Source organism: Eleutherodactylus coqui, chromosome 8, assembly GCF_035609145.1.
Source record: "Eleutherodactylus coqui strain aEleCoq1 chromosome 8, aEleCoq1.hap1, whole genome shotgun sequence".
NCBI classification, from domain to species: Eukaryota; Metazoa; Chordata; class Amphibia; order Anura; family Eleutherodactylidae; genus Eleutherodactylus; species Eleutherodactylus coqui.
In genome coordinates, this window is record NC_089844.1 from 204,287,811 (window position 1) to 204,300,133 (window position 12,323).

General features: G+C 53.0%; 3 protein-coding genes across 3 annotated transcripts; 1 reads left to right on the forward strand and 2 right to left on the reverse strand.

Moving 5' to 3' along the window:
• The first annotated feature begins 109 nt into the window (after window positions 1–109).
• On the forward strand, window positions 110–495 carry LOC136577741 (histone H2B 1.1-like). Its single transcript, XM_066577663.1, has one exon. The coding sequence runs from the start codon at window positions 110–112 to the stop codon at window positions 488–490; it is 381 nt and encodes a 126-aa protein (XP_066433760.1). The 3' UTR covers window positions 491–495.
• Window positions 496–3,565: 3,070 nt separating this feature from the next.
• Window positions 3,566–3,976, reverse strand: LOC136577742 (histone H3). Its single transcript, XM_066577664.1, has one exon. It carries the CDS (start codon window positions 3,974–3,976, stop codon window positions 3,566–3,568), a length of 411 nt encoding a protein of 136 aa, XP_066433761.1.
• A 648-nt stretch (window positions 3,977–4,624) lies between these two features.
• On the reverse strand, window positions 4,625–5,284 carry LOC136577743 (histone H1B-like). Its single transcript, XM_066577665.1, has one exon. It carries the CDS (start codon window positions 5,282–5,284, stop codon window positions 4,625–4,627), a length of 660 nt encoding a protein of 219 aa, XP_066433762.1.
• Window positions 5,285–12,323: the final 7,039 nt, after the last annotated feature.

Sequence of the window (12,323 nt, forward strand, 5' to 3'; positions counted from 1 at the left end):
CAGCAAGCAGACGGCGGTACTCATTTGCATGGCCCCGCTATAAATACCGCAGCGCTGGGAGGTGCAGGAACACTGTTCTCTCTAGTGAGGAAAGTATCTTTACGTTATCATGCCTGATCCCGCCAAGTCTGCTCCAGCGCCCAAGAAGGGCTCCAAGAAAGCCGTGACCAAGACTCAGAAGAAGGACGGCAAGAAGCGTAAGAAGACCAGGAAGGAGAGCTATGCCATCTACGTGTACAAGGTGCTGAAGCAGGTCCACCCCGACACCGGCATTTCCTCCAAGGCCATGGGCATCATGAACTCCTTCGTCAACGACATCTTCGAGCGCATCGCAGGGGAAGCCTCCCGCCTGGCTCACTACAACAAGCGCTCCACCATCACCTCCCGGGAGATTCAGACCGCCGTTCGCCTGCTTCTGCCCGGAGAGCTGGCCAAGCACGCCGTGTCCGAGGGCACCAAGGCCGTCACCAAGTACACCAGCGCCAAGTAATCTGTTCCGTGGTCCGCCGTGCACGATCACCCCAAAGGCTCTTCTAAGAGCCACCCACCCCGTCTACAGCAGAGCTGTCACCTCCCGGTTGTGTAGGGAGCATCATCGTTTGCTCCTCTGTAACAAAGGTTATGTATACATCGGCTCGGTTACTTAGTCCCCTGCGTTGCACAACTCGTCTTTGTCTCTGTGTACCGGAGTTCTCTGTCTATGTACTGGATTTGAGGAGATCTTCCCTGCAGCCCTACACAACTGTATCTTTGTCGGGGGTCGCGATGCTGATTGCGCTGCAGATTAGGGATACGTGCGGTGACCGAAGCCGCGCTATGCGGACGCCTCCATAGAGGTGGGCGCTACGTGGATTCGGCGATGCAGCTGCGGACAATTAGCCATTAGAGAAGCGGCAGCGTTTTTGCCACCGAGGTACCCGGAGCACAGTGCGCCCATGACTGGATTATGCTGTGGGGTGAGGTCGGCGTGGTGGCTACACGAGGCGGCCGACGTCGGAGGGGGATGCCGACCACAAGTAGCAGCTGTACTGGAGTGCTCGGAAGGCAGAAGACTACAGGGGATATGCGGGTCTGCGCCCTAAAGCAGTGGGGTGCACAAAGGGAAAGGGGTAGTAGGCAGACGACATGCTGGGGGCTGTAGTACATTGTAGTGGGTAGCGGAGGCAATCGGGGATGCCTGAAAATAAGAGGCTTGAAGCACTGGGGGTGCTAGGAAAGGGGAGGGGGACCAAGAGGAGAATAGCCTCACCTTCACCAGCTGCTTATGTAGAGACGCCCATGCCCCTTTTATCGAAGTTGCCATCAGCCACGTCCTCGGGCTGACAGTTCCACACTCTCACTGCTCTTACAATGAAGAACCCCCTTCTATGTCGGTGTAGAAACCTGAGGGGACCACAGTGACAGCGGAACCGGAGAGGGGATGGCAGTCCGGCAGTCACCAAAGTGGCAGTCTTCCCGGGTGCAGGGGCCGGAGGGAGCGAGAACCAGAGTGGCAGTGCCCGGATAAAGCCGCTGCAGGGGGACTGGGAGCATTGACCAGAGTGACAGAGGCCGCATGTGGAACAGAAGAGTACCGGGAACCAGAGGGGCAGTGCATCGGCTACAACAGCCGCATGGGGAACGGGAGCGGAGAGCAGAGTGGCCGCGGCAGCAGGGCGAACGGAAGCAGAGACCATCGTGGCAGCGGCCGCAGATGAGCGGAGATGGCAGTCTGGCGTGGAAAACAGCGGGCATCCCCTCACAAAGAGGCGCAGACTGTATCTCTGAGAGATCTGCAGGGCCACCCTCTTCCCTAGATTAATTTAGTGCTCCGGCTATATCACCCATGTCCCCCAGAGTCCCGCAATGGGAAGTCAGTGCAGCACTCTGGGAGAGCTGGCTGCTATGACGGCAATTCTATGTATAAAAAAAAAAAAGGCTCCCCGGGTCCCTAGGAGTGCTTGGTGCAATTGCAGCACTCCTATATGAGAGGACGGCCGTGCCGGACGCCTCCAATATGGTAGCACTACACGGATTAGCTGGCAGGCCGTATGCTTTAGTCCAAGGAGGACATACAATCAGTGCGCCGCAGCCTGCTTCCTGGTAGAAGAAGAGACGATTCGCTGACATTAGGGGAGTCATCTTTAATAGAACGCTTAAATCTCTGTTATTCGCAATAACTGAAGTATGTGCGCATCTAGGCATTTATTCACTTTGTCCCCGCCCCCTCTCTCGAGTATTAGTAAAGACAACTCATTTTAATGATACAAAGACCTTGCGGGAAGGCGTCATGAGGGGAACACGGCTGACTATAGCATACGCAAAGAACAAAAATGGGCATAAAGGTGGGCACCCAAAAGTGTGATTCAAAGGGTTAGATGAGTTTGAGCCACTAACAATGCCAACGCATAAGGGGTGATGGCAGGCATCAGATATAGGGCGGATTACACGTATCAGAACAGATGGGCAATCAGACAGCAGCGGCGACCCCCCACAAAAAGTTGTATTACAGCCTTTCCTTGGAAGAGGTGGGCGGCTCTGAGAAGAGCCTTTGTGGTATGGAGAAAGAGCAGAATTATTAACCTCCGAAGCCGTAGAGAGTGCGGCCCTGGCGCTTGAGCGCGTACACCACGTCCATAGCGGTGACGGTCTTCCTCTTGGCGTGCTCGGTGTAGGTGACGGCGTCGCGGATCACGTTCTCCAGGAAGACTTTCAGGACGCCGCGAGTCTCTTCATAGATGAGGCCGGAGATACGCTTGACGCCTCCCCTGCGAGCTAGACGGCGGATGGCAGGCTTGGTGATGCCCTGGATGTTATCACGGAGCACCTTCCTATGCCGCTTGGCACCGCCCTTCCCAAGACCTTTCCCTCCCTTACCGCGACCAGACATCTTCTACGTTGTCAGTAGAAAACAATTGCCAACCAGTTCAAGCGTCCTCCCTTATCTACGCGACGAGCGGACCAGATTGAAAACAGTAACACATGACGCAAATTAGGCGTTCCTATTGGGGCAATTACATGTTGGCCACTCCCCTCTCCTTGCTGATTGGTTTAACACGGAACCGTTTGGAATTTTGAATTTGCCGCGTATTCTTACAATTCTTAACAGTTTCCCGGCCGGTTCCCAATCCCATTATGCGGTATTAATTAGTATAGTTTTGTGTATTGCTGTCTTTCTTCTTCGTACAATGAGATAATATCCACATAAATAGATCCTCAACACTAATCCCTTCCCGGCCCACAGGCACAGATAGATGCCTCATACGGACACGTTTGATCAACCACGTTCATAACAGTCTGCCGGGGATTCAAATCTCTTTCTACTACATTTGAAAGATGGGAGAATGGCATTAATTAATTGAGGAACTGACTAGTTCACTGAAGGGGTTAACAGACCACCTCCTGCTGACGACAGAACATTATTGGGGAGAGGCGGCACCAGGGTACACGGCGGCGCACAAGGCTGGCTGTGTACCCGAGTGGGGAATCGGAAGAATGACAGCGGAGGACAGGATGCAGCTCGTTCGAGGAGGATTTGGTGGCTCTGAAAAGAGCCTTTGTGTTCCATGCGGTGCCCAGAGCAGATTTAAGCCCTCTCTCCGCGAATCCTGCGGGCCAGCTGGATGTCTTTGGGCATGATGGTGACCCGCTTGGCGTGGATGGCGCACAGATTGGTGTCCTCGAACAGTCCTACCAGGTAAGCCTCGCTGGCCTCCTGCAGAGCCATGACCGCTGAGCTCTGGAAGCGCAGGTCAGTCTTGAAGTCCTGGGCGATCTCTCTCACCAGGCGCTGAAAGGGAAGCTTACGGATCAGCAGCTCGGTGGACTTCTGGTAGCGACGGATTTCACGGAGAGCCACTGTACCTGGACGGTAGCGGTGAGGCTTCTTCACTCCGCCGGTGGCAGGAGCGCTCTTCCTGGCGGCCTTCGTAGCCAGCTGCTTGCGGGGAGCTTTCCCTCCGGTGGATTTACGAGCGGTCTGCTTGGTTCTGGCCATAGCGCTGCTGTAGAGATGCACACAGATGTGATATGATGGGAGCCGTAGAAAGAGCAGAGCCTTTATACCCGACTTGCTCTTCCTTATTGGCTCTTAGAAACAACGCCCCCTATATCTCATTGGCTTTTTCGAACAAACCACTAGCCCGCCAAAACGCTTGATGCCCGCGACCAATCAGCGTTCGGCAGAGGCTAGCCCCACCTCACCCTATCAGGCCACTGCATGACACGTACGGGTGTCTGTGAAATCATGTTCTCAGCTGCTTCCCTGCATTGATATGTCCGCAGAAACACACACTCCACGCTGCACGGCAGTCTCCCCCATTAGAAGCTGCGCTGCTTTTATGGGAAATGCATTAGGTCGGCGAGTCCCCTCCCCCTTCACACTCAGCCCGGCATCCATACACATGTATAGGTCACACTCCCCAACAGGAACGGGGATGATGCGGCGACAATGTCTCGTATTACTCCCCCTCTACAGCCTCCCCCTCGCTCCCTAGACTCCCAACTGATATGAAGTCCCCTGTAGCCGCTATGGGGGCGCTGCTATCTAGAACAGCATTCGAGGCAGCGATAATACAGCTCTGCGGTGAGAAGGTGGCGGCTCTGAAAAGAGCCTTTGTGGGGTAAATGCATGGGCGGCTTCAGCTTATTTCTTAGCCGCACTCCTCTTGGCTTTAACAGCCTTCTTAGCCGGACTCTTGGCAGCTTTGGGTTTGGCCACCTTCTTAGCCGGACTCTTCGTCACCTTCTTGGGCTTTGGGGCGGCCTTCGGCTTTGAGGCTTTCTTCGGGCTCTTGGCCACTTTCTTGGCGGCGGCCGCTGCAGGTTTCTTTGCTTTTTTCGGGCTTTTGGCCGGAGCCTTCTTGGGCTTCTTAGGAGATTTCGCCGCTTTCTTGGCTCCAGCGGGCTTCTTGGGCTTGGCCGCAGACGCTGGCTTCTTTTTGGCCGGCTTGTCCTTAGTCTCCTGCTTCTTGTTCAGCTTGAAGGAGCCGGAGGCGCCGCTGCCTTTCACCTGGAGCAGGCTGCCCTTGGTGACCAGAGACTTGACGGCCAGCTTCAGGCGGCTGTTATTCTTCTCTACATCGTACCCTCCGGCAGCCAGAGCCTTCTTCAGGGCGGCTAGAGACACGCCGCTGCGCTCTTTAGAGGCGGACACGGCTCTGACGATCAGCTCCGACACGCCGGGACCGGAGGACTTCTTGCTTTTCTTGGCGCCCCCTGCGGCGGATTTCTTCGGCTGCTTCTTGGATTTGGCAGCCGGCTCGGCGGCAGGAGGAGGAGCGGCGGCTGGCGCGGTTTCTGCCATTGTGTGCTGCGGTAATCAAATACTAAAACTCTCCTGGAAGAGAAACTCTGAGAGCGGCGCTGGTGGCGCCTCTTATATGTACAGCGGCCGCGCTCTGATTGGCTCGTGAGCAGGCCCGTCCTGAGCTGCTATTGGCTGACACTGAGCACAGCTACTGCCTTATCCCATCCGGGCCTCCTCTCCGCTCCGTTCTCCTCTTGTGCTTCCCTGCCCGGGATAAGAGTCCGTTACCGGTCAGAACCGGACAGGAGAGCTCGCTTTCAACGTGACTCCTCACTCTCTGACATCTCATGCAACCGTTTATAGACGCCGCTGGCGGAGGTTCCGGGGAGGAGCGGAGAGGAGGCCACGAGATCTTCGCCATAGTTCTCCCGATCTGCACATCACCGCGTATCTGCGGAGATAAAACCGCTGCGGGAGCGCCTTCCCTCTATTCCCGGCACGTGTCACCATCCCCGGGATCTACTCCACAATCTCCATCGTGCAGAAGCTGATTGCACAATGCGAGGACGACCTGGAGCTGCCGAGAGCCCAGAGGTGTAGCACAGGCTGCGCCTCCGCTCACTGCCAGCTCCCGGGTGCTGAATGTATACTGTATATACTGCAGACTTCTCTATACTGCGGCGCAATGTAAGATGAGGAAACCCAGTACCCCCCTGTACACTCAGACGATCGGGAATGCCACACGTTATCGTCCCTTTAATACCCCGGACATGATGGGTGTGGTTGTCCACAAGAAGAAGCGATTCTTCTTCTCTGCAGGTGCATGTCCTCCCGCGGGCTGCTGCCCGTTCTATATCATCCCAGGGATACCATGTGCTGGACGTGACGGCCATTGCATCGGCTCTGTAGTTCCCATCAATCGTTGACGGTGAAGATGGAACTTGGGATTTGGCTGAAGAGCGGTGGCATCTAACAACGCTCTAATCGGGATGTAGATCGCCAAGAAATGACGCCTGAACAAAGCCTTCTACCCGCGGTTCTCCTGCAGCCGGCGATGGCCTGTCAGTCACTGATGTCCGAGCGGAGCAGTGATACAGCGGGACTCTCAGCGCCAGATCCAGTGCCACAGTCGGTGACATCGTACAGAACCCGCAGGGAGGGTTCTACTGTAGATCCCCGGGGCAGCAGATGTTGTACAGTGTCCGCTGGGATTCCTATGGCAGAGCGTGTTGGTCCAGAAAGCTTTCACAGACCCTGAAGGACCACCGGTACTGTGAGACCCCCCGCTTCTCCCACAACCCGGTCCCATATACCCCTCCAGATCGCTAATCAGCTCTTCTATTTAGCGCCCAATGAGGCTACCCAGAAAAAGAGCAGTGTCGGGCAGCTAGTGGAGCTCTTGTAGGCAAGCCGCTGCTCCGGCCGAACAAAAGCAGCGCACAGTCATCGGCAGAGCTGGCCACCAGCGGCGCCATGGACAGCGAGAGCGGGGTTCGCCGTGGCAGCGGCGCTAGTGCCATCGGTGTACGGGAGCGGAGATATGTGAGCTTGCCAGGGGAATGGGCGGTACATGTGGGGAGGTATGTGTGTGCGGCAGCCGGTCCACCGTCGTGCCCCTCGCCTAGACGTACCATCTAACTCAGGGCTCCCAACCCATGTTTCCACCCTTACATCCGCTGGAGACATAATGCACCAGGGCCGCTCAGCTGTAAGTGAATAGGAGCAACGCAGATGGTACGGCAGCAGTACAACTGTAGCTGAGCTCCGTCTCCCGGCCGGCCTCCAGCTTCCTTCTCAGTACAGTAGGGTCACTCCGGCTTTGCTGCATCTCATGCCCTCCCATGAACCCTCCTCCGGACAGGTGTGAGGGGAGAGGGCAGCGCTCTCTAGGACGGGCTCTCCTAGCTGCCTCGGACGCTGCTCTTGTTCTATGTCTATGTGTTGCCTCCGTGGGGAGGAGAGGATAATAAATACCATCGGGTGCCATCAAGAAGCTTCACGGAAGACAGCTCCCTGTCCGGGCTGCCCCATGCGTGACTTCCCACGGGACACCGGCCTAGCTATGTACATTTAACCCTTAACCCACTAGTCTCCGGTCACTGTATCTACCTGCAGTCATACATGTAAAGGCAGTATCCGCAGTACACGGTGCGGCCGGCGGGTCAATAATCTGCTCACAATGACCAACATGGACATACAATGGAGAACAATACAATAAATGAGTTCTGAATGTACTGTTTATGTAAAGGTCACCGTGTCCGTACAAAGGGTCTAGTGTTCTTGTGTCACATTGTGAGCAAGTAGTAGATGCAAAGGGAAACCTTTAGGCTGATAGCTTGTCACGGAGTGTTGTTCAATCTTTGGCAATCCGTTCTGATGCCCCAATAATAGTCGGCCCTGATATATGCACCTTGTCTACCCTGATACCCTGCCTCCATGACCTTCACATCTTGGTGGGATCGTCCACCTTGCTCGTGGCTGAGGGCACCAAGGTTTTCCGGGAAGTTACCACGATTACTGAGCACAAAATGCCCCTCGGTGCTGATGTTGTAGCATTGTGTAGCTCCGGACAAACTGCGGACAAACCCTCATTAGCAAGGCACACTTTAGCTAAGCACCACACTACCTCCAACCAAGCACTGCCTGCTGGACACACCGCTGCCTCTTCTCCTGGGTCACATGCTGCCCAACCCCCCGCACGACCCTGCGTCCGCAGCGCACACAAAAGTGAGACATTGACGTTTGATCATTCCAATCCTGTGCCACCTCCGTCAGGAGCTGCAAACGTGGGCATGAGTTACATAGCAATGGGGAATCCATGTGCCCACACAGTATTCATTCTGTCTAGGTGTCGCATAGCTCAATCGACACCGCAAGGGAAAAGCCATCTGCACTCTGCCCTCTACCCAAGTCAGCCAGTGTCTTTGTGCCAGACAGGTCAAACACCGCGATGGGAACTAAGTGTGCACCAACAGCTTGGGTGGTTCCTAGGCAACCCAAGACATGAACAATAAATAAATCAGAGCAGCCAAACATGGCAGACTTGCACCGCACCGGCGACATAGGCCTCAACCCACAGCTTCAGCAATCGTAGGCATGAAGCAGACTTCAATGCTAGTTCATCTGCGACGGGCTCATTAAATCAGTTAGCTTTCCTTTCACCGCTCCAATGACTGGATTAGCAGGGAAAAGTTGCACAGCCCCAACCTGGCGCAGTTGCAGTTCCCCCGGGACATAGTCCTCGGCCAACAGCTTCAGCAATCATAGGCAGGAAGCGGACTTTCACTGCACCCAGGACATAGGCCTCTGCACAAACCCTCAGCAATCGTGCGCCTAGAGCGGACTCCCATGCTAGCGTAGCTGTGAACGTCTCATTAGCGCTGTATCGCTCCTCTTGTTTGTCCCAATGCAGCGCCCCGGATAGCTGAGGTAACGTGAGATAAAATACAGGTTGGCTTCGGCCAACACTGCATGCTAGTCAGTCTGGCCTTTTTTCATAGTCACAGGCAGGTACAACTCCGCTATGGGAAGTCTGTGTTGACCCACAGCATGGGTGGGTCCCAGGAAGTACACAAATAAATCCCCATTGCAGTGCCCCAGATAGCTGAGCTAACGTGAGATAAAGTACAGGTTTGCTTCGGCTCACACTGCATGCCCTAGTCAGTCTGGGTTTTTTGGGGGGTCAGATACGTAGAACACTGCGATGGGAACACTTAGTGCACCCATACTATACACTGAGCCCTGTAATATTCCTGTAGCAAAGGTATAGGCTGACCCCACTAACAGTTATGCTGCAGAAGTCCAGGGAGACCCTATTAACACTTCTGCAGTAATAGTATAGACGGATCCCAGTAACATTTCAGTAGCTGCAGTATAGTCAGAGCCCAGTAACATTTCCGTAACAGCAGTATAGGCAGAGCCCAGTATTAGTAACATTTCAGTAGCAGCATTATAGACAGACCCTAGTAATATTTCCGTAGCGGCAGTATAGGCAGAGCCCAGTATCAGTTACATTTCAGTTGTAACAGTATCGACAAACCCCTGTAACATTTCCGTAACAGCAGTATAGGTAGAGCCGAGTAACATTTCCGTAACAGCAGTATAGGCAGAGCCCAGTATTAGTAACATTTCAGTAGCAGCATTATAGACAGCATTATAGACAGACCCTAGTAACATTTCCGTAGCGGCAGTATAGGCAGAGCCCAGTATTAGTAACATTTCAGTAGTAACAGTATAGACAGACCCCAGTGACATTTCCGTAGCAGCAGCATAGGCAGAGCCTAATATTAGTAACATTTCAGTAGTAACAGTATACACAGACCCCAGAAACATTTATGTAGCAGCAGTATTGGCAGATCCCTGTAACATTTCTGCAGCTGAAGTATAGGCAGGCCCCTGTAACGTTAATGCAGTTACGCTCCTCTCCTTTGGCCCAAACAAGTTTCTCTGATAACTGTGGTAACACTAGAGAAAGCACATGATGCGCATTGCTGATCCCCTGACCCCAAGCGGGAGGAGGTGGCATTACATGGCCAAGACACCATGACCAGGACCCGCTATAGTCTGTGTGGGAAGCACGTTAGCGGGGCCAGGGTCAGGCTCGGTTCCAAGCCTCCACCTTTGTGACCCAATGTGCCCTGAGTTACATAGCAACAAGAAATCCATGTGTCGCAACATAGATAGCTCAACACTGGAAGAGGCAGTCTTTGTGTTCCTTGGCCTAGCCTATGCTGTAAGTGCACAAAGATGGTATTACACAGGAAGAAATCGGAGTGCCCAACCATGGGAGAGTTTTGCCCCGCCAAGCAACTTGGCCTCGGACAGCAATTCAGGCCTAGTCAGCCACTGTACTATTTGTGCCACACAGGTAAAACACCGCGATGGGAAGACTTAGTGCACCCATAGTATAGACAGACCGCTGTAACATGCATGTAGCAAAGGTATATACACACCCCAGTAACATTTCTCTAGCAGCAATATACGCAGACCCCTGTACCATTTCTGTAGTGGAAGTATAGGCAGACCCCTGTAACATTTATGTAGCAGAAGCATATGCAGACCCCAGTACCATTTTTGTAGCAGAAGTATAGGCTGTGAGGAAGGAGGAGCAGCAGCCAGAGGATTCAGAGTTTCAGCAGTGGATGGCGTAGAAGACTGGGTGGTCGATACATTGCTGGATGCATATTCTGCCATCCACGACAGGACCTGCTCACACTGCTCTGTTTGCAATAAAGGTCTACCACGTGGACCCACAAATTGGGATATGAAGCTGGGGACCCCAGAAACTTGCCTCTCTCCTAATCCTGCAGCAGCCGGCTGGGATACACCTGGACCAGGAACTTGGCCTGTGCCCACACCCTCACTTGGAACTCCGCATCCTCGCCCACGTCCACATCCTCGACCCCTACCCCTCAGCATGGTGGATTACGAATAGAGCAGACACCGACCGCTGTGAATAATTATGGAATCATATGCGTACACTTTCACGCAGAGAGCGGAATCGTAACGCTAACTCCAGGCAGAAAAAAATGGAAGCAATGCAATAGCGATGCACCAGAACTCCCACCAGGCACCCAGTAAACTGCAGACGGTCAGCGGTAGCCCTAAGTAGGAGCTTGTTGGGGGGTTTTTTTGGTCAATGAATACAGGCTATATAGTGTGTATATCACTTTCCCTCTATCAGTCGCTGTGGCCGTATGTTGTGCGTCTCCAATTCACTGCAGACACAGCCCGGTGTAAATGATCTTGGGATTATGTGCGTAGACTTTGTCACTGAGAGCGGTATAGTAAGGCAAACTCCAGGCAGAAAAAAATAGTCAGGAAGGCCGCAAACAGGCCTAAGTGCAATAGTGTGGGACTACAACTCCCATCAGACAACCTGTAAAATGCACACGGTCACAGGTAGCCGTAAGGAGGTGCTTTTATTTATTTATTTTTTTTAAAAAAAGAATACCAGTTATATAGCGTGTATATGACTTCCCCTCTATCAGGGGGGGCTGTCGCCGTACGTCGTGCGTGAAGTTGACCGCAGACACAGAGTGGTGTAAAAAAATTGGAATTATTGGCGTACAGTTGGAGGCTGACAGCGGTATTCTAACGCCAACTGCAGCCAGGAAAAAAAAAAAAATAAAATAAAAAATATATATATATATATATATATATATATATATATATATATATATATATATATATATATATATATATATATATATACGGAAGGCTGCAAACAGGCCTAGCTGTGCAATAGTGATGGACTACAACTCCCATCCGACAACCTGTAAAATGCACACGGTCACAGGTAGCCCTAAGAAGGACCGTTGGGGTTCTTGTACACAGGATCCTACACTACCACTCTCCATATCTCAGCAACGCTGTCCCTATAGTATGTAGTACAGACTGCAGCCTGAGAACGCTATAGCTGTAATGGGGCTGCACGCCCAATATACAAAAAAAAAAAAAAAAAGCAAAACTGCTACCAGCAGCCACAACAGTAATGCAGACGGTCAGATGTGGCCCTAAGAAGGACCGTTGGGGTTCTTGTACACAGGTTCCTACACTAACACTCTCCCTATAGCAGCAGCACTGCCCCTGATCTCTCTCAGTGTGTGACTGTGGCAAGCCGCAAGCGGACCCACTTTAAATACTCGGGGGTCACTTGATCTCGCCAGCCACTCACTGCAGGGGGGTGGGATAGGGCTGGGACGTCACAGGAGGAAGTTGTAATGCCTTCCCTGCATGTCTATTGGCCAGAAAATTGTGCTAACATTTCAGGGAAGGAAATTGAATTGACTCGAGTACCGCGTGGTGCTCGTCTCGAGTAACGAGCATCCCGAGTGCCCTAATGCTCAAACGAGTATCAAGCTCGGACGAGTACGCTCGCTCATCTCTATTAGTTAGAATATTTAAAGCGGGCCCGCTCGCGGCTCGCCTCAGACACACACTGGGAGTGTATAGGGAAAGTGCTGCTGCTGCTACTATAGGGAGAGTGTTAGTGTAGGATCCTGTCTTCAAGAACCCCAACGGTCCTTCTTAGGGCTACATCTGACCGTGTGGATTTTACCGGGTGGCTACTGGGAGTTGTAGTGCTTCCATTTTA

What these genes read in the sequence shown, in the direction of transcription:
- LOC136577743 (XM_066577665.1), bottom strand. Translation starts at nt 5,284, where the DNA reads ATGGCAGAAACCGCGCCAGCCGCCGCTCCTCCTCCTGCCGCCGAGCCG.
- LOC136577741 (XM_066577663.1), top strand. Translation starts at nt 110, where the DNA reads ATGCCTGATCCCGCCAAGTCTGCTCCAGCGCCCAAGAAGGGCTCCAAG.
- LOC136577742 (XM_066577664.1), bottom strand. Translation starts at nt 3,976, where the DNA reads ATGGCCAGAACCAAGCAGACCGCTCGTAAATCCACCGGAGGGAAAGCT.